The sequence below is a fragment of the Lissotriton vulgaris genome, chromosome 6, assembly GCF_964263255.1.
Source record: "Lissotriton vulgaris chromosome 6, aLisVul1.2, whole genome shotgun sequence".
Lineage (NCBI taxonomy): Eukaryota > Metazoa > Chordata > Amphibia > Caudata > Salamandridae > Lissotriton > Lissotriton vulgaris.
Genome location: NC_141694.1, coordinates 11,805,433 through 11,827,881, shown reverse-complemented (window position 1 = coordinate 11,827,881; position 22,449 = coordinate 11,805,433). Strand labels below are relative to the sequence as shown.

Genomic DNA, 22,449 nt, shown 5'->3' with positions numbered 1-22,449 from the left:
TTTCAGCGGTTTGACCGGGCCCGAGGGCGGGGTCGTTACCGCACGGGGTCGGTTTTTCGGTAAGGGGACGTCGTCACTCACGGTTTGTTGCTCGATGAGTTCTTCGGTCTCCGACTGGTCCCCTACCGACCCAGACTGTTCTTCTTCTTCCTCGATTTGCTCGTCTCCGAACAACTCCGGGATCGCTTCCGCCTGCATTCTGGAAACCTCGTGTCTTCGAGCTCGACGATTTTTAATCATTAGCTTGGAGGAGAATGCTGCGCAGGCTTCGCAGTCCCTGGATTCGTGTTCAGGCGATAGACAGAGGTTGCACACCTCGTGTAGGTCCTTGTGTGGGAACTTAGCACCACACGTTGGACATTTTTTGAATGGAGTCCTTTCCATGGACTCCGGGCTTGACTGCGTTGAGAAAGGCCTCCTGTTCTTCGACGTAGATCCAAGTTTTTCTCTTCGATTTTTATTTGCAACGCGTCGGAATGGAAATGAACGCGTTCGCTAACAATACCGTCGAATTGGAAAGGGAATACGCGCCGATAAATCACTTTCTTCTGAAGTTGATCTGGAGCGTCTCGATCCTCATCCGAACCCGATGGCGGAAAAAAACAATCTAAGGATGGAGCCGATGCCCATGCGCACTACCAACCAAGGGAGGAGTCACCAAGATACAAAAGACTCTCCAAGAGAAAAACAAAGTGCAATCATCCGAGCCCAACACCAGATGGCGATCTATTCATAATGTACCATCTGCAGCCCATATGCCTCGAACATAAAAGTTATAAATGTAAGAAAAAAATACATGGAGCCACCTAGTGTTGAAGGCTTTTTCTAAAAGTATTAATGTTGCTAATTGTAAAGTAATGCAGGTCATGAGGGAATAATTTTTGAGTTACCATGTGGAACCTTTGCTCTATATATGTTAGTTGCCCCTGGTTCTAAGTGGTTTGTACCAAGGGCAGACCTCCTCTTTTTATAGTCAGTTGTAGTGAGAGGCAATTGGCCAGCAAGGAAACCGTGGAATCAGGTCCAAAAAATCTGACGAATACAGCCCACTGACCACAACTGAGGCCATGCAGTAGGGGTACTGGCGACGTGGAAATGGCAACAAGGCCTACTCTCCACCAGTTACCAGGGCCGTGCTCACCATTTCCCAATTTTATTCTAAAAACTGTACTAAGAAGCAATTAGTCAGAAAGGAAAAAGTGGGTCTAGCTGAAGAAAACCCGAAGATTCCTGGTATCATGAACACACATGGGGTAAATGACCCCCCATTTCACTCATCAGGAGAGGAAAAGGGCACAGAGAGCTGCTGAACAATGCGGGGCAGAACAGAGCCCCCGGGAACCCCACAAATGGAAGAAGAGGGTTTTATTGGAAAGGAGGGGCTGGATCCGTGGTTTATCATCTATTGAGTAAGAAGAGAGCTGCTTCAGCCCTGCTCCAGAGATGCCCGCTGCAGAGATGCCCACTCCAGCGATGCCCGTTGCAGAGATGCCCGCTGCAGAGATGGCCGCTGCAGAGTTGCCCACTCTAGAGATGCCCACTCCAGAGATGCCTGCTCCAGAGATGCCCACTAAAGAGATGCCCGCTGCGGAGATTCCCACTCCAGAGATGCCCGCTGCAGAGATGCCCACTCCAGAGATGCCCGCTGCAGAGATGCCCGCTTGAGAGATGCCCGCTTGAGAGATGCCCGCTGCAGAGATGCCCGCTCCAGAGATGCCCGCTGCAGATGCCTGCTGCCGAGATGCCCACTCCAGAGATGACCGCTCCAGAGATGCCCACTGCAGAGATGCCCGCTCCAGTGATGCCCACTGCAGAGATGCCCACTCCAGAGATGCTTGCTGCAGAGATGCCCGCTGAAGAGATGCTCGCTTGAGAGATGCCCGCTCCAGAGATGCCTGCTCCAGATATGCCCACTCCAGATATGCCCACTCCAGAGATGCCCGCTGCAGAAATGCCCACTCCAGAGATGCCTGCTGCAGAGATGCCCACTCCAGCGATGCCCACTCCAGATATGCCCACTCCAGAGATGCCCGCTGCAGAGTTGCCCACTCTAGAGATGCCCGCTGCAGAGATGCCCGCTGCAGAGTTGCCCACTCCAGAGATGCCTGCTCCAGAGATGCCCACTAAAGAGATGCCCGCTGCGGAGATTCCCACTCCAGAGATGCCCGCTGCGGAGATTCCCACTCCAGAGATGCCCGCTGCAGAGATGCCCGCTGAAGAGATGCCCGCTTGAGAGATGCCCGCTGCAGAGATGCCCGCTCCAGAGATGCCCGCTCCAGAGATGCCCGCTGCATATGCCTGCTGCCGAGATGCCCACTCCAGAGATGATCGCTCCAGAGATGCCCACTGCAGAGATGCCCGCTCCAGGATGCCCACTGCAGAGATGCCCACTCCAGAGATACTTGCTGCAGAGATGCCCGCTGAAGAGATGCCCGCTTGAGAGATGCCCGCTCCAGAGATGCCCACTCCAGATATGCCCACTCCAGATATGCCCACTCCTGAAATGCCCACTTCAGAGATGCCCGCTGCAGAAATGCCCACTCCAGAGATGCCTGCTGCAGAGATGCCCGCTCCAGAGATGCCTGCTGCAGAGATGCCCACTGCAGAGATGCCGAAGAGCACAGAGACCACCACCCGCTCGGCGCTTCTACTTCCTTGGAAAGGGTCCGAGCTGCTACCGTCCTCCACAGAGCTCTGCCTTTCACTGAAGACAACTGTCTCCAGGAGTCTGGGCAGCATGGCGGCAGAGGGGCGGGGCTGACGTCATGACACTGCATGGCTCAGGGGAGGCATCTTTAAAAGGGTCTCAGCACAAGTCTTCCACAGATCGGGCCGATGCCAGGTCTCAAAGGACCTTCAAGCACCAATCCATGCTCCTCAATTACAAGTGTCTGTCGGCTGGGCTGGGTCAGGGTCATGAGGAAGGCCTGGGACGAGCAGCTCGTGACCATGTCATGGGACGACAGACTTTACCCTGCAAGGGGGTGTGTCCCAACCCCACACCCTCACTGCAAACAACATCAAATATGAATAAAGGTGAAAGTAACAACTCTCGCCAGGGGTGTAGGGGGGACTGCAGACTGACATGGTTGTGTGTCATAGACATCACCAGTGTAAGAAGGAGCGCTGGGCAGTCGTACAGAGGGCATGAAAGAACCCATGTAAGTGTGGCAGTAAAGGATGTAAAAAACAAGTTACTTACCTGTAACTACAGTTATCCAGTATTGGGGTATCTTTCATAGATTCACATGCCTGAATCATTCCCTGTTGTCGTAGAGCGTGTCCCAGCGTACATAAATAACAAAGTAGTAAGTAGTAAATAATACCTTTCCATAGGCTATTATGGTAGCAACCATATACTCTAGAACCTATTAGTCTCCTTTTACAAAAAGGACCAAACTGAAAACTTAGCCAATCATTAACCAGCACCCTCTAGAACCTTCCCAAGAGAGGCCGAGCCCCTCAGATTTTCCAGCCCGAGTGTAGTCTGTGCTGTATCCTAGAGGAGCTCCTCAGGGGAGGAGAGTGGGTGCATGTGAATCTATGAAAGATACCAATACTGGATAACCGTAGTTACAGGTAAGTAACATGTTTCTTACCCAGTTTTGGGGTATCTTTCATAGATTCACACGCCTGAATCGGAATAGTAAGCAGTTCCTTATCAATCCAAAGATCAACAATTTGAACATGAAACAGTGCCTAGAATACTTGCAGTGTTAACAAGCAAAGTAGACAAAACAATTATGCATAGATACATTTAAGAGACATAGCCTGCATCCAAGACATCGACCAATAAAACCTCTCCTGAAAGAGGCTTACCGTAAGAAAATACTGTTGTTGCTGTTGTAATACTTTATTCGATAAAATATATCATAAAAGTACAGACATAAAAACAATTTGCCAAGTATTACTACAATTCCATTAAAAAAAAACCATCACAACAAACGATTTAAAATGTAGAGAGAATCTGCAGATATTTGTTTTAAAAAAAGATACATACTTAAAAGTGAATCTGATCAGACATTAGAAGCAGCCTAGATCGAATAAACCAAGCACTGGCCAAATATTTAGCGACCCCGCAAACTATATACATAGAGGTAGTGTTGGTTAGAACAATGCGCAGAGCTGATCTATGATCCCTAACTCCCAACTCCCTACACATGGGTTTCAACCATTTTGCTCTGACCTGCTTATAGGCATTACAAGCAAACAAAAAATGGCCAAGGGATTTTTCCGGACATGGGCAACCTGGACAATTTAAGTCATGAACCCTCCTGACCTTCTACCCTTCCATAAATATTTTAAGGGGGAGGGTACCGTATCTTAGTTTCAGGAACAGAGTTCTATGTCGAGGAGTCTGGATGAAGTCCAGGAATGGTTCCAACTTTCTAGAAAGTTTATGATCAAGGAAGTTATTCGTCAAAGGACCCCAGCTAGAAATGTTGAGGTCCTTAGCCTCTGCCCAATCCCAGTATAATTTTTTAACAATTTGTTTAGTGGGGGGTGGGGGGGACTGTGAGGCCCAAGACTCAGCCAGACCTATAGATTCCACCAGCTTCTTTAGATTATTAAGCCACCTTATTCTGCCGGATACATTCAAAATAATTAACTCGTCCAGCACTAGAGCATATTTTGCTGATTCAGGGGTCCTTCTAAGTCGCACCCAGAATAGCAAAGGGTGGAGTTGAACTATTTCTGAAATGGATCTTTTGCCCATATCAAGGAATAATGGTTTCAAGGGGGTCGAGGAAGGAAGGGATACTAGGTCTCTCAAGAACTTATTCTCTGCAATTGCCAGCGCCTTGCTATTCTCGGCACCCCACAGTTCAGAGCCATAGACTGCAGAGGCTAGAGCTTTCCCCTCATAAACTGCCAAGGCAGGGGCTACTGGTCTACTGATAGAGAGGCGCTGGTTCTTCAATATGGCTCCAGAGACCCTTTTAAGATTTAGGACCATTTTGGATATGTGGGAGTCCCATCTCATGTTATTACAAAGCCTGACCCCAAGGTAGTCAAATTCATCCACCACTTCTAAGGGGGTCCCATTCAGGGAAAGACAAACTTTCTTAGGATTCCTTTTAGCGGATAATACCATCAGCTTCATTTTCGTGGTGTTAACCGTTAACCCACGATCTTTACAAAAGATGCTGAATCGGTCGAGCAATTTTTGGAGACCCTTCGGGGTTTTGGACATCAGGAGGGTATCGTCCGCGAAGAGGAGTGTGGGGGTTTTCTCTCCGGCAAGGACAGGGGCATCCGCAGGGTCCTCACGCAAATGGTCCACCACCCCATTCATAAAGAGGGAGAACAATGTCGGCGCCATCACGCATCCCTGTCGCACCCCTCTATTGACTGGTACCCTCCCTGTCAATTGACCCTGACTCCCCCACCGAATCCTTGCATAGTTATCTTCATGGAGCTTGATGACAAATTGCAACAAGTAACTAGGGAAACCCATATTTAATAGAACCTCCCAAAGTTTGGCACAAAACCGGAATACCTGGTCCATTGCACCAACATTTCGCCTAAACCCCGCCTGGAAGTGAGTAAGAATGCCATCATCTATTAGCCGCGTCTCAATTCGGTTTATGATGACCCTGCCAACGGCCTTTTGAATGGTGTCAATTAAACTTATTGGTCTGTAGTTGGCAGGGTCCTCTCTATCACCTTTCTTGTATATAGTGATAACCTCCTCACCCTTCCAGGATTCAGGGACAGGATGGCTGTGCTGGATTAGGTTCATTAAACAGGCTATAAGGTCTGCCCATATTTTGGGGTCATGCAGTAGTAAATCCCCCGGGAGGCCATCTGGGCCGGCCGCATTCCCTGGTAATATTTTCGAGATTGCGTCTTGAACTTCCCGCGGGGAGAACGACTCTTCCTTGCTTCCTGTCACCAAACTATGTACGCTTTGTGTTTCCATAGCTGGAGATATTGACTGACCTTGCACACTATCCTCGCAGTATAATTTTAAAAAATGAGAATACCATTGATGTTCATTTATATGATTTAAAATCGGATCGGCCCCCCTTCTATCAAGAACATTAATCAGTTTCCAGAACTCGATGGAGTTTTTTCCACGGGCTGCAGCCTTAAGCTGCTGCCAATGCTCCTCCTCCCAATCCTTCTTAGCTGAGGTTATGCTTCTATGATACTCCTTTCTTGCTAATCTCACTGCTGTGGGATCCTTGTTTCTTATGGCTAGCGTGATGGCCCTCCTCTTGCCTCTGCAGTTTGCTGTGTACCCGGGGTTACCCCTCGGGGGTTTTTGGTTTGGCGTCGAAATCCCCTGTGGTCTCTTCAGAAAAAACTCTCCTATTTTATCTGTTCGCTTCTTATACAAAACTTGCAAGTCTGATCCAGGAGGATGAGGCGCTGCTGAAGCAACGGCTGCAAGGCTACAAGTTTCAGCTAAAACTAACTCTTTGATGCTATTAAGTTTCCCCTCTTCACACTTGACCATATTCCATTTTAACTTCCGATTACAATTGGAGGGCAAAACCTCTTTAGTAAACATCTCGGAGCCTCCACTCTTGCCGATCCCATTTGCCCAGTGGATTTCCATAAATAAGGGATTATGATCACTGTCTGAAGATTGCCTAACCTCCATATGTACTAGACTTGCCCAAGATTGAATATCCAGGAGGATGTAATCAATTCTAGAAGGGCAACCTATCCTGTTAAAAGTCATTGACCCATCGCGGTCTGAAACAGTCCGTCCATTAGGGCCTGTAGATTATGTTCTAGAGCCAGAGCATTCAACTGAATAGCTCTGGCTGTCCATTTCTTGATGGGAGCAAGGGTTATGGGGGGGTGTGGTCTGCCTACTTTGTTATTTATGTACAGTGGGACTCCCCCTACGATGACGGGGAATGATTCAGGCATGCGAATCTATGAAAGATACCCTAATACTGGATAACCATGGTAACAACAAGAGGGCCAGTGGCAGTGGCAGCTGTACCATGTGGGGAGAGGTCCCAGCCTGGGTAAGCTGCGACAGCGAGGAGGGTGATAACCCTCCTAAAGATGTCATGGCGGCGTGGCGTGAGCAACAGGCTCACCTCAGAAAACCAAACATCTGTGCTAGTGTGATGTGACAACACCGAGGGCTGCTCTGGAGTTAACAAGGGCACAGGGCTGATTCCGGCCGAATTAAAGGATTTCCACAGAATACGTAGAACCCCTCAAAAACAAAGAAAAGGACAAAGTAAGAAGTGGAAAAGTGCAGGAGTAAAGTACCTGCTGTTTGTGTGATCCTCCTGTGTCCGAAATCAGCACCCAGCGGTGTGCCACCAACAGGGCCCGCTAGATGGCGGCCGGACACCAGCAATGCAGCTCAGTACCCAGAGGTGTGGTACTAACAGGGCCCACTAGAGGGTAGCCGGACACCAGCAATGCAGGTGGGGCGACACACACACAGGCGGGATAGGTCAGTCAGAAATGAACAAACTGTGTCTGGCGGTGCAAGGAGGGTAATTGTGCCACCCACACAATAGGCTTTTTTGCAGTTTTTATATAGCGTGAACTCACTGTGCACCAGTTACATTACACAAGGACACATTCATTTATTTATTTTCAAGCATGGCGAGTGTAGGAGGCTGGTTTAGTATATGGTGCTCACTTAAATAAGTGTAGCACCCTGCACCAATCCAGACAACCCTTATGGGGATTTTAGTGGTCTTAGACAACCTTAGAAAGATCTCCAAGTGGTAGCTGTGGAGTGTAAAGCAGCTTGTTTCACCAGAAAATATTCTTACTGGTATAGGTTTATCTATATATTTATTTATCAAGTTAAGTGAAAAAGAACAACAGAGTCTATTTATAAAAATACGTATTTATCATAAGACACTCACTAACCCAATGCAATATCTCCTACCCGGAGATATAATTACAATATACACAATACTTTGACAATACGAAAGGTAAGTAGCACAAAATTACAAGGGGCTCCCGAGGGAGACTAAACCATATACAAAAATAGTGGAATGCGACTAACGACCAAAGTCGGGAGGGGACCCAGAAGACTTAGAAGTGCTGGGGGACCAAGGAGCCATCCAAGGTAAGGACCCAGGACCCAAAGGAGGCCATGTGCTAAGTAAATACATGAGCTTGTGCTCAAGGCAAGTCAATGGGGGAATCGCGGTTGCAGTTCTTAGGAAAAAGGGCCCTTCCCGGAGGACTTGAAGACACCCCGTTGAAGGTGGATGGTTCGAGAGTCATCCCAACTGTGGATACCCAGGAGACCAGGCTACCTGCCCCATGCAAGCCGGGTACATAGGTACAAAGTGACGTCGGGAACCGCCATAGACCCCAATGGAGAACTTCAAGCAAGATGCTGCTGGTGAAGTAGCTGGAAGAGTCAGGTGAAATCCAAGGGTGGATTCAAGAACAAAAGTACCTATAAGCTGAGGTGAGTCAGGAGTGACCAGGAGGCATGGGGGTTCAGTGCCCACCAATGTTGCTTTTACAGGAGAGTTGACGCTGCCCTTGTCTTTCCAGCTCCGTGGACCAGATGACGCAGAGGATGACCAGGAAGGATGTATGAGCTGCCCCACGTCGGATGCCGATATCCAGGGGATCGGTGTCCGGCGGGAGCATCAACGGGCTTTGGCAATGACAACATGTAATAGAAGACAAAAGCGTACAGTGTCGGGACCAGCAAGGTCCAAGAGACTCACCTCATTCACATAAGTCAGGGTAGGCCCTTACATAGCAGGGGAGCCTGGGGGGGCGTGGCTAGCAGGCCATGATGGCGAACGGAGTCTGCTAGAGCTCCGGTGCCGCCGGGAAGAAGACATCCTGCTAGTAGCTCCTGGGGGGCGGAATACCGTCGCAGAAGTGAGGCACTGACTCTGTAACACCTCCTGACGACTCGGTGAAAGTTTGGAGGTCCTGGGAGCTGGAGCTGCTGAACGATCGGACAGGAGGGACCTGAGGCCTGCCTCCACGCTGTGAGCCGGGCCCTAGAGTGGCGGACACACCCGGACTGCCAGACGCCGCCCACCGATCCTGTCTAGAGTCGCCGCGAAGGAGCAGCCCAAGACGGGGCCCGTCCCGATACTGAAGACGCCGACAGGTACGGCGGGAATCGTCAGCGCACAGACAGGGAGACCGGGAAGACCCGTGGACGCTGTTTGGCGCCTTGCGGTGAGGACTACGGACCTGGTGCGGCCGGGGACGGAACCAGCCTGAAAGCGGCCGCGCTGACTCCGCGGCCCGTGTGCCGGCCTGGTGCAGCATTGTGGGGGTGAGACACAGGGTACGGGGGTGCACCGAGGATGAGATTCCTGCTTCTCCCTCCCCCCCCCCTCGCTCCCCTCCGGAGCCGGAACTGCAGCGGACTGCACAATGGGGTCACAAGCCTGTGTGAAGGACCCTAACACGCGGATGTCGGCCAGTGAAGCCTGAAACCAAGGGCCAATTCGCCACCGAGTTGCAGCGCAGGAAAGTAAGAGAAAGAACCGACCGAGCACTGTGGGAGAACATTCGTGGCCATCAGAGGGGAAGGACACGGACTAATAACAGTGGCCCGCGGAGTGAGGAACTGCCTAACAAGAGGTAGTGGCTGACGGAATACTCTGAGGCGAGGGTGTTGGACTTGGCCCTTCTGGCAGGTTCACCCCTAAACTTTTTGCTTGTAATGGTGACCTGGTGATGGTGATGTTTGGGTTCTGCGCACTTTCACTGTGTCCCAGTGGAAAGTGCGTGCGCACTCTGAGTGCATGTGATGAGATAGGCCTGCCCTCCCATAGGAATGCATGGGGAATGTATGTGTCCCTGGTAGTTCCTGATGCGTGGGGTGTACAGGTTCGAATCTGATATGTGCGAACTTGTGAGAGTGAATGCTTCGCAATGGTGTGTGTTGCATGAGTGTGTCATATGTAGAAGTGCCACTTCTAGGACTTGGCATATTAATGTAAAATATGCCTGGCGTGTGATTGGCTGGAGCTGGCTGGTGAGCCTGGCTCCAGGAAGGCTGGATGGGTCTGCCCGGTGGTGAGTGTGAGATTAGCATGAGTGATGTGTGGGGGGAGTGTACCTGTGTCGTGGATGGGCTGGGCTTTTCCCTACACAATGCTGGCTCCGCCCCCTGTGGTGCGACTGATGACCCTAGCCCTGCCAGTGAATGAAATGGGTGGTTGAGCAATCAAGAGTGCTCCAAAACCAGCTGCGACTGGTTTCTCCCCCACCCTGCACCTACAGACAAAGGATTTCAGTGTATAAAAATGGGGCTGTGTCCCCACTGAAGTTGTTCTCTTCCAGGATCCTGAGGGGGGCTGCTGCTGCTGCTGCTGGGCCAGAGGACCGCCACTTGGACTGTCTCCCTGCCTGGAGACCCAGTGTGCTGGCTCTGGGCCCAGCCTTGCCCCCTGCCTGCCCTGAGGACCTTTTGCTGGACTTTGTGCTAGCGCTTGGGAGTGCTTCATTTCTCCCCTATCGCTTAAGAGCGCTTCATTTTCCTGAGGAGCGCTTGGGAGCGCGTTATTGTCTCGCTGGCGGCTGCCCACGCCGCAGATTCACCTTTTAAGTGACTTAGTTCGAGTGCCCACCTCGATTTCGTCCCCGTAATCACTGCTGCAGCCCGGGGCCGGGGAGAAGCCGAGGAGCAGCTGCTGGCTTCACCCGGGAGCCGCGCTGCCATTGGCTGTGGCTGCGGGAGGCTCGCCGGGCGATCGGCGCCGTGATTGGAGGAGCCCTTTATTTTGGATTATAGCGCTGGGAGCGCTGTGTTAATCCCCCTTGTTGCGCTTGGAAGCGCTTTATCCCCCAGAGCCGGTGCCCACCCGGCATTTGCCCGCAAATCGCTTCTGCCGCCGCCTGGCGCCCGACCAGGAAGTCAGGCAAGCCGGGGGCGGGCCTCCGGGACAACCGGAACCGGAAGTGGGAGGGCAGGAGCCTACCCCGCCTCCCACGCAAGAGGAGTAGCGGCTGGTGTGAGCACCGGGGCAGGCAGGAGCCTACCCTGCGCCCCGGTGCACTCCCCCAGCCGACGAGAGAGAGAAGTCCGGCTGCCTGCCTGCCTCTACGAAGAGTGAGGCTAGGCGCGAGGTTCCCCAGGGCAGGAGAGCCAGAGGAGCCCCGCCCGCGCCCCCAGAGCGACCGCCAGAGAAGTGCTGCAGGGAGCGAGGCTCCAATGGGAGGAGGAGAGCCCCGCCCGCCAGGAGGAAGCCGGTGAGTGGGGCCCCGGGGGCATTCCTTCTTGAGCCGGTCGAGGCTCCAACATCCAGGCAGCACCTTTGTTCATAGAGCCACGAGGGCTCTAGTGCCTCCCTGTTACGCCGGGTCCCCTTAGAGGGACCCCACGGCCCGCATTTGTTTCCTGAGCCCTGAGAAAGGCTCGAAGTGCCGAGTTGCTTTGCGAGCCCAGAGAGGCTCTTCAAGTGCTCCTAGGTCCCCCGTGAGGGACCCCACTGCCCAGTAAGGCGGCTGTCTTGTTCAAGAGCCTGTGAGAAGCTCAAGGGGGCATTTTTGATTTACTGAGAGCCCACGAGGGGCTCAGGCGCCACCAGTATCTTGGAGAGCCCAGCGAGGCTCCCACCTTGGCCCCATTGTTGTTCTTGAGCCCTGGAAGGCTCAAACATTGTTGCACCAGTTGCCCGGCACTTTGTGGGCAACTGCCACGTTTAGGCCCTGACATTGGGACACAGGGACTGCCACAGGTTGTGGCTAATGTGGATTTTGCGCTATTGTGGTTTCTACACCTCTGAATGTATTGTTGATGCATCATGTGTTTTCCTTCCTTTACACCTCTGAATGGGTAGTTTATTCATCATGTGTGTTGTTGCTTTTACACCTCTGAATGTATTGTGATGCATCATGTGTTTCCTTCCTTAGACCCCTACAGGTATAGTAATACTTAGGTGGTTGTTTTCTTGCTAGTACAGGTGGTACTAGCGAGGCCCAGGTTCCTAGTGTAATCTCCTAAGGTAGTGAGGGTTGCATAGGTGGTGCTCACCTGGTACCAGTAGTGACTGGTTGTGTGTTACAAGTTCTATTGTGTGCTACAGTGATTTTATATTCCATGCTCTAAGTGCTAATTCTACCTAGTGCTAAGTTCTAAAAGTGCTGATTCCTGACAGTGGTCCAGGTGGCCCTGTCTTGTAAATATCCCCTGTAAATTCTGCCCGTGCCTCTGGCACATTGTAAAGTGTGTGTTTTATCTACTGTGTTTTTACTATAATACAAAGGCTATTTTTACATAACCTTGTGTGGAGTTTCCTTTGTGGTGGGCCTTGGGTGTTGTTGCTGGGGTGCGTGCGCAAATACTTAACTCATATCGCCTCCAAGTTTAGCCTTGCTGCTCGCGCCACGTTACCTAGAGGGTGAGTGGAGGTTTTCTTGGCGTGTAACTCCCTTGCCCTGACTTAGGAGTGGTGGTCTCTGACTGACTTTGGCGCAAGCCCTGGCCAGCCAGGGATCCCATTTCTAACAGAGGGCACAAGGGGAGCAGACGCTAGAGATAGGGGACGCCCCGCATCGGGCCCGCTCTCGGACACAGCCCATATCCGGAGGGAAGGCACCATGGTCCGGAAAGGGGCAAAAACGCTGGATGGCAAGGACGGGACATCAGCGGGACACACCCTAGACACTGGCCCTGAGGGTTCCACGCAGACGACGGGAAACTCCGCCCTACCCGGAGACCAGCAAATGGACAAACTAGATCTGATTCTGCAAGAAATCAGAGACTCCAGAACCGCAATGGAAACACAGATGGGAACCCTTACTACCAATCTCTCGCTATTAAAAGCGGACCATAGCAAAATGGCAGACAAGGTCAAGGACCAAGGGATAGCACTGTCAGACCTCACCCCGGCGGTGACAGAAAATACCACCTCCATCCAATAGATACAACAGCAAGTGAAGACCCTAATGGAACGCGTGGAGGATGCAGAAGGCAGCAATCGACGCAACAACATCCGCGTCATAGGGCTTCAGGAACGGAGTGAGGGGCCCCACGCAACGGAATTCATGGAACAATGGTTCCGGAACAACGTGACATCGGAAGCCCTATCGCCGTTCTTCTGTGTGGAGAGAGCTCACCGGATCCCCACCGGGCGGCCGAAACCGGGACTACCACCAAGACCACTGATTGTCAAAATCCTCAACTACCGGGACAGAGACATTCTGCTGCAAAAGGCCCGGGAGAAATCCCTCATTGAATATGAAAACAAACGCATATCGCTTTACCCGGACTACACTAATCTAGTGCAAAAGCAACGGTCCTCCTACTTCGAGATTAAAAAGAGGCTCCAAAAAGCCAACCTCCGATATGCCCTACTGTTTCCAGCCCGCCTTAAGGTGATACATGACAATAAGACTCACATTTTTTAGAGCCCCACTGACGTGGAGGAGTGGCTGGAGGTGATGGACATTGAGGAAAATCCGGGAACATCTCAGAGGTCGTCGGCCAGCGGATCCAAAGACAGCGCAGATAATTCAGGAGATACCGCTACTACGCAAACTACGAAAATGAAACCGAAACAATGGAAACCCACTAAAACCCAACAGCAAGAAGGTCAAAAAGAAGCAGTTGCAATGGTGGGCTCCTTTCGGGAAGAGAAGGAGATCATTAATACAGACACTGAAGACAGTACTATACACTCGGACTCAGAAAACAGGTTGGTATTGTTCCCGACTGTAACGCCACGAGCAGCAGATGAACTTATGGAAACTGCCCAGGAGTGACTACGTAAACGGAGGGGGGCTGAGGCCCTAGGACCTACAAATATCCTTTTCAAATTGAATTGATTGAGAGCTGGGCCCCGGGAGGGGGAGGAGGGGAGGAGAGATCTTGAGTTGGGGCACCAGCCTTGGTGCGCCGTCTATATGCTGCGGTCCGAATTACTTATTTTTGGTTCCCCACTTGGACGTCGCAACTGACGGACCGCACAATCCACACTCCTGCAGAAAGGTGAGACACAGAAACACGGAGGCGGGGGAGAAGCCCCCCCCCTCGGAGGACACCAACAGTTGACACTCTTGGAAATAACTTCCCTGGCGGCACCGTAGAGCCGGCAGCATAGAGCTACAAGACTCTGTAGACACGGCACATGCTTAGTCGACCCCCCAAAGGCGCATGCACCGCAAATTGTTTAGCTATGTTTTGTATTTTTTGGTTCGGCACAGCAATGTTCTTAGGCTGCGCCTATAGAGTTCGAAGTTGGGGAGGGAGGGGAAACGTCTCCTGGCTGGCACGGACACTACAAACACCACATCATATAGCATTGGCAGGTATGACATCGGTACTCCAGTATGGCTGACACAAAGGGGAAGTATAGGCTGGCTACCTGGAATGTACGGGGACTAGGAGCAGTACAAAAACGACACAGAATACATGCCTTCTTGCTCCGCCAACATGCACAAATAGTATTTCTACAAGAATCACACCTGACGCAGGCTGAGGCACACACATTGAGGAAAAAGTGGAGAGGTACTACATTCTCTACAACGTACTCCGCCTTTTCCAGAGGGGCCACTATATGGGTACGCCACGGCACCCCATTTGTAGAACTTGAGAGGAGGGCGGATGACCAAGGGCGTTATATCTTGGTGAAAGGCACACTGGACGGTACACTGCGGGTCCTGAGCAGCATATATGCCCCGAACTTTGACCAAGATAAATTCCTAGCAAGTGTGGGCCGGGTCTTGACTGACTGGATGGATATCGCCTGGATTCTGGGGGGGATTGGAATATGATCCTAGATGTTGACCTGGACAGATCTCATCCCCCCCCTCCAGACAACAGGAATACATAAGATGGCCGACTACTTTCGAACCTGGCTCCAGGGATGGGGATTGACAGACGTATGGCGCGCCCTACACCCAACACACAGGGAATATTCTTACCACTCCCTAGTGCATGCCCTACACACCCGCTTAGATAGGATCTTGTGCACCAACTCCCTACTGACCAAATGTATGTCCTCAGACTACCTGGCAAAAACATTCTCGGACCACAGACCACTGACACTCGACCTACACTGGGGGAAGGTGCCCCCGCCGGTGCCCACCTGGAGACTTAACCCATTGTTGCTCGAGGATGGTCCATTCCGCGAACACCTGTCGGACACTTTAAATAATTATTTCAGGGAAAACTGGGACACTGCGTCCTCGAACCTACTGGTATGGGACGCCATGAAAGTTGTGATAAGGGGAGTCGCTATTGGGCGGATGGTGGGGGCCAGACAGGAAATTCACAGGAAACTCTGTGAGATCGAGGACCGCCTGAGAGACCTAAAGACGGCAGCAGGAATAGACCCCAGACGCAAGGGAGACTTACAGGCGTGCAATATAGAACACACAGAACTGCTGGAGACACTGAGAGTCATTGATTACAAAGACTATCTGAGACGCCAGCAGGCGGAGGCAGACAGATCTGGAGTATTACTAGCGCGCCTAATCCAAAACAACCCTGAGGCCCCAGTGATCACGAGAGTTAGGGACGGGGAGGGCAGAGAAGTAATCACTCAATCAGATATCAACACTGCATTTAGGGTTCACCTGGAAAAGCTATACGCCCCTCCCCCAGAGGGCGGTTGGGATGACATGATGGACTTTCTGAGAGACCTCCCGATCCCAACCTTGACCCGAGAAGAACAGACGGGGATGGACGGACCCATTACGCAGCAAGAAGTTAAAATAGCTATTGGCTCCCTTAACCAGGGCAAGACCCCCGGTATGGACGGCCTGCCTGTAGAATTTTACCAGACCTAGTCTGAAACACTAGTACCCATATTAGAGAAAATATACAAGACAGCGTACGAAGTGGGCCACCTGCCTGCCACGACGATGCAGGCTTCAGTGATCTCCATACCAAAACCTGGAAGGGATACCCTTGACTTGAGTAATTACAGGCCCCTCTCAATGCTCTCCACAGAGTATAAAATACTTTGCAAAGCTATCACATTGCGCCTACAGTCCCGTCTCCCTGCTCTGATACACCCAGACCAATGTGGTTTCCTCCCGGAGAGGAGCACTTCCCAGAACACGAGGAGGCTCCACGCCCTCATGTCAGCCACGCCAGCGGACCTTCCCCGGGCCGGTTGCATTGCCCTGGATCTCCGACAGGCGTTCGACCCCCTGACGTGGGATTTTATGTTCGAGGTCATACGACGTTTTGGCTTCCCGGACTTCCTAATAAAATGGATCCATCTATTATACACAAATCGGACAGCTAGAGCACGCACAGGCAGGTATATATCCGACAGTTACGACATATACAGAGGAACTCGGCAAGGTTGCCCACTATCGCCTCTACTGTTTGTACTGACACTCGAACCCCTAGCGGTAGCGCTCCGAACCAGAGCGGGCGAGGTGGGTATTTCCATAGGAGGAACACATAATTTGATATCAATATACGCCGACGATATTTTAGTGTACCTATGGGATCTAAACGGGAACCACTCATCTCTGGCAAATATATTTGCCCAATTTGAAACCGTATCGGGCCTGGCCATTAACTCGACGAAATCCCTAGGTTATTATTTCCGCGAAGGGCAATGGCCCCCTCAAATACAATTTGGTGACTGTCGGATTCGCATAGAGCCGTCTACATTTAAATACCTGGGCATTAACGTATATAGACCACAGGAAGATCAGATTGAGGGTAACCTGAGGAGGGCAATTACTGGCCTCCGAGGTAGTGTAAACTTCTGGACATCCCTGCCGCTGTCTGTCATGGGTCGGATAGCAGTCTCCAAAATGGTCTTGCTCCCCCACATACTGTATTACTTTGTAAACCTACCGGTCCTGCTCCCACAGCACATATTCACCACACTGAACACAATCCTAACCACTCTCATATGGGGCTCAGGGAGACGGCGAATAAGCCTCAAGAAACTGCAGCTGAGCACTAGACAGGGCGGCCTAGGTGTACCAGACCTACGAAGTTATTACTACGCAAGCCAACTGCAATGGCTATCACGATGGGTGGCGGGTAAGAACCTACATGAGATCAATTTCACCCCGAACCAACTAGCACGAGGAGAATTACATTCCCTTCTGTTACCCAGAGCCAAGATCCCTCGAGATTGCCACCCCCTGCTGCATACGGCCCTAATATGCTGGAGGAAGGCACTGACATACACAGCAGGGACCGTACCCTATGCAGATAACATTCCCCTGTTAGGGATCCCAACACCGCAAGGACGCCTAACACAACACAGGATACGGCCCTGGGTGGAGGCGGGAGTGGATAGAGTAGGAGACCTGTTCGGAGATGACACGCTACTGGACCACGCCTCCTTTGCACAGGCAACGGGAGCCCCAATGAGACTATACCTCCTGCATGCCACAGTGACACATTATGTGCGTCATACATGGGCCCCACAGCGTAATAAGCCAGCACAACACGAACTAGTGCATCTTCTCCATTACATGGGGACAGGGGGACACTTAGTTAAGTGGCTCTATGTCGGTATTAGGGAACACGCTGCTCTGTCCCTTCACACGCTCAGGGACGCCTGGGCACTGGACACGGGAGAGGCTATAACGGACGGAGCCTGGAAGATTATCCTGGAGCATCATAGGAGGGTGTCCAGAAACGTCAAATTCAAATTCATTCAGGCTATGATACTACATAGAGCATATCTCACCCCACAGAGGCTCCATAGAATGTTCCCTGCCTCCGCCCATAACTGCTCCCGATGCCAAGGGGATGAGGCCGATCTTCTTCATATGCTGTGGGCATGCCCGAGAATACGAAGATATTGGGGGACAGTCCAGCATACACTGCACACTATCACAACTCTGCAGATCCCGGAGGGAGCACTGCCTTGCCTACTAGGGCACAGGAAAAGGACCAAGACCCACAAAGCGCAGCTGAAACTCTTAGACTTAGCACTCTTACTAGCAACCAGAGTCATAACTATGAGGTGGAAATCAGCCAGACCCCCGAGTGTAGAGGTATGGTGGTCTGATCTACTTAAGTGGGGCAGGGCAGAAAGTATGGTCCTACGTAGAGAGGAGGAGAGAGGGCTCCGGAAGCACCCGATAGCACAGGACAGGGAGCGAATGCTGGTAGAGGAAGAGGATCTAGAGACCTCACAAGAGATTGTCCCATGACCAGTAATATAAGATAAGTCGTGTATGGAACACAGAGTGGGGGTATAACCACCGGAAGTACAGGTCAGACAGCCGCTTAAAACTGCAATAACGGACAATATACGGTTGTCAAGCCAAGGTTTACAGTGCCTCACTGATGGAAGCTAGGAGACGCGGAGGGTGGGAAAGGGTGGGGGGGGGGGTTGCGGTTTGTTAAGAGGCGATACTATCATAAAACGCAATGTAATCCTTGTTGTAATACCTCTGAGATGGACTAAATTACTATATTGGAGGGAAAGCTACATGTACATTAGCCCGATGTTAAAGGGAGAAAAAGTGAAAAGACTGCTGGGAAAGGATATAAATAAATGTAAAATGTAATAACTGATACAGTCACGAATAAAGAGTTATAAAAAAAAAAAACATAGCAGGTGAGCCTACTGGAATCAAAGGAGACCCTCGACAGGGCCCGAGGATTTCTGGAGAAGAAAGTCACCCAGCTTTAGTAACAGCCAGACGACGCAGTGACCAGGGACTCAGCTCTGGTGGTGTCAACGAGGGATCCTGGCCCACTTGGCCTGAAGACAGTGCAGGCCTCGAGCAATTTATAGAACCTCCTCCTGTGTTACCAACCCGGTTGAAGACCAGGATCAGCAAACGGTCAGTTGTGTTGTGGTGCCTGCAGATGCAGGGGAGTGACTCTGTCACTCCAAGGGAGATTCCTTCGGGTGTCTTTGGATGTCCACAGGACCTGGAAGAGACCTGTATAGAGCACGGACACTAACAAAGCAGCGGGCTTGCAGAACAAAGAGATCAAGAGCAGACAGAGTCTTCCCGGTTGCAGTCTCGGTTCCCAACGCAAATCCCACGATGAACCTAGGGACCCACCCTCAGGTAAGCCCTTAAGTGCCGTAAGGGAAGTGTTGGGAAGATTCAGGGGTCCCTCCCAGAGGAGAGGCTGGACAGTGGGGAGGATACTCCCATGTCTTTCATCCAGTTTCGCACCAGAGTGGGAGCCAACAGCTCCCTGGACTGGTTTGATCTGGAGTATGCAAGGAAGGCAACAAATGTGCCCCTCAAGCAGTCTGAGTGGCGCTGGCAAGAGCCCCCACCCTGTTCCGATAGACTAAACCCAGTGTGGGAGGTGGTCACACCTCCCTGTGACAGGGTACCTATTGTTTGGCCTTCCCCTGCTCGAGCTTGGCTCAGCAGCAGGAGGGCAGAATCGTGTCTCAGGTCGGCATCAGCCCTAGCACGCGTTCCGGTTCTGGAAGAATGGGACCAGGAGCACTGAAAGCCTCCCAAAGGAGATTCACAGTGCATGGAATCATACATCGCACACCGGTTACGGTGTGGAGGTATGATTCCGAAATGTTTGATACCAAACATGACCGGGTTCGTTACAGCCAGTTTAGAGATGGTCATCGCTTAATGGCGCATGACCACTCTATGTCTCGTAATGGCAGATGCACTGATAACCCAGGAGAATGGACTCATGCAGGTGCACCCTCACACTTAGAACCAAGCACCCTGCCTTTGGGACTGAACGGCATACTAGAGGGGTGACTTAGAGGTTTTAGGTGCAGTGATGTTAGATATAAGGAAACGTGTATCTTTTGTGAGAGGGTCGCAAGCACCAGCTCACAATGGCTGCAATGGCTGGCCTGTAGTCAGAGTTTGGAGGGGTCCCTATGGGTGGCATAATATATGCTTCAGCCCAGTGGGGACCCCTGGTGTACCAAGGCCCTAGGTACCTGACTCCCATATACTATGGACTTACTAGGGTACTCCAGCAGCCAATTAGGAATGTACCAAGGTACTTACCATAGCCAATTTAGGGAGGAAGCACAGTGACTGGGGTCCTGATTAGCAAGACCCCAGTCAGAAAAACAGTATGACACCAGCAAAAAGTAGGGGTAACCATGAAAGCAGCTCCTAATTTACAACAGGGAAATAAATGATTTGCTCAGAATCTCAGGATGGTAAGCCAATGCCGAGAATCGAACATGGTTCAAGTGTCAATTCAAAAGCCAGTAGCTCAGGCTGTTATGCCAGCTCCTCGCCATGCAGGGCTAGAAACACAGCAGTCCTAGCTTAGCGGCCTGTTCAGTGCACCAGTGGGCAGATCAGTAGTGTGCAGGGAGGGGTCATGGAGTTTGGCATGAACTGTACAAGACCCAGAAAACACACAAGAAGATAAAAAAGTATTAGCAGAAGTGGTGCAGAGTGTTGCCCCTGTAACTACACTGGAGGTCTGTGAAAAATGGTAGTGAGCCACTCCAAAAGCACATAAATCACACACAGCCACCAAGTTACACAGGTCTTGTCCCTGGCACGTGGGTTTTGACACTTTCTTTCATAGAAAGTCGTGGTAAGGATAAGGTACATGCGGCTAAGTGAGTAGTATTCATCCATTGTGGAGTGATCACATGTACCCTACGAGTAAAGTGAGTGTACACCTTTAAAGTCACAAAATGTTCTTACACCCGCTTGATGTGAGTACTTTGTATGTGGGGTTTTTCCCAGCTGACACTGCAGTGGCTGACCTGCCATGATTGTGAGAATAAACTTAACCTCGGACTGGAATGTGGCCTTAACACCATTTCCACGGGGTATACATTGAAGAAGGTTCTGCTAAATTACAGAAGAGGTTATGTAAGACATTCAAAGAACTCTGCTAAAATGAAATAATAGATGTAACGGCAGGGAAAGAGGGTTTCTCCAATTGTTTTAATACGCAGAGCAAGTGGTGATTTGAGACTGTGCATAGATCTAAGTTTAAACAGAAACTTCTAGGTGGACAGACATTTTGTCCGAAGCATCCATGACATAGTATGAACAATGGACAACACCTATATTTATCACAACTTAATATCTGGCCAGGACATACCACCCAGTGGAGCTAACCGAGGAATCTAAACTGTTGACAAAACTTGTTTCACCACATAGTGCTTTCTAGTTCAGGTAATTTTAACCTGATTTGGCAAACACAGCTGCACCATTTCAAATCATATTTTTTAATCTGTTGACAAAATCTGGCAGTAGAGGCAGATACAGACAGTTTGATTACATATACTTAGCAGGACAGTGCCAAGGTCTTCCGGGTGAAAACTGTAAATACCATGGCATAAATTATCCACCCATAACCCAGGCACAATTCTGCACTTTGGCGAAACATTGGGCTCCCTCTTCTCTCTCTGATCCTTTGCCCCCTATTCCAGATAATGCTCCATGTCTATCTTTTACCTAGTTTGATTTCCATTCTTTACCCCAACAGAACCCCAGCCTTTATTTGTCTTATTACTCCATCTTTCTTTCTTTACCTACTGACACAGTTGATTCCCCTCATCCTCACACCAGACTACTGTTTACGAGGAGTCCTGCTTCATTCGTCTAGTGTCTTGTGTGCAGCCTTACCTGCCCCTGGGCAGCATCATCGCTAGCCTCCTGCTCCTGCCCGGATGAGTAACTGTCCTCTTCCTCTTCAGAGAAGTTTTCTGGGGAGCGATCAGAAAAAAACAATGTGAATGAGATGGAGGTGAACCCCCGGCACCATCCAAGAGACAGGCAACAGCAGAGCTGTGCACAAGGGTGAGCGTCAACCAACGTGCAATTTATGAATACTTAAAGAAGCATTTAAAAACAAACCTACATATGAATGTCAGACCCACCATCATACCCATGCTGTCTGCCCAGCACTGGCAGCAGCGAGGGCTCTGGCCAACCCTCAGGGTCCTGTGTGTGCCCAGAAAGTGTTCATATCATTCCCTCTGGTGAGGTTTCTCCCAGGGCAGTCAGCACTCTCCAGTAAAAAAACCAGCTTTCAGACTTAAACTGTGGACATTTGTCACAGACCCCCTGATATGGTGTGCACATGGGGTTCTTAAGACGTTTAAGTCACATATCACAATTATCCTACAGTTGTTCCACGGACACTTCATAGTGCAACTCCAACTCAATCGTGCTCGCTGTTTTTACCTCTCACGTGAGGGGAAAAATGGCTTTCAATCTAAATTGTGGTTTTCTGAACCTTTTTATTACTTGTTCGAGAATTAAAGGTTGAAAAAAAACAGTAGCACTTAATTTAAAATGTCATCTGGCAATAAAGAGAAAAAAACGTATGTAATCAAACTAAAAGTACCACAATACGGCTACAAATCACCATCAATTATTACCAAAACCCATCCCATCTCCCTCGTCAGTGTACCCAACTTCAACAAAAGATCTAATTATGTTTACAACAGTGTCTCTGTTATGAACAACGCTTTGCACAAGAGCACTGAATATTATGTAAGTGTGTTGTAGCTGGGGGCAGGGTCTTCACTCAGCGCAGGCCAACACAGACGCCAACACTCCACACATCCTCACAGCATCCATACTCAACACTCAGCCCGTACCAAGACAGAC

General features: G+C 50.6%; 1 protein-coding gene across 1 annotated transcript in view; it reads right to left on the bottom strand.

The window, feature by feature from the left end:
- The window catches only part of LOC147706698 (phosphofurin acidic cluster sorting protein 2-like), an 825,692-nt gene that overhangs the window by 314,462 nt on the left and 488,781 nt on the right, over positions 1-22,449 (bottom strand). Inside the window, exon 6 of the mRNA XM_086925834.1 lies at positions 21,460-21,539. Coding sequence (XP_086781960.1) covers positions 21,460-21,539 — 80 coding nt within the window. The remainder of the gene's footprint in view (positions 1-21,459; positions 21,540-22,449) is intronic.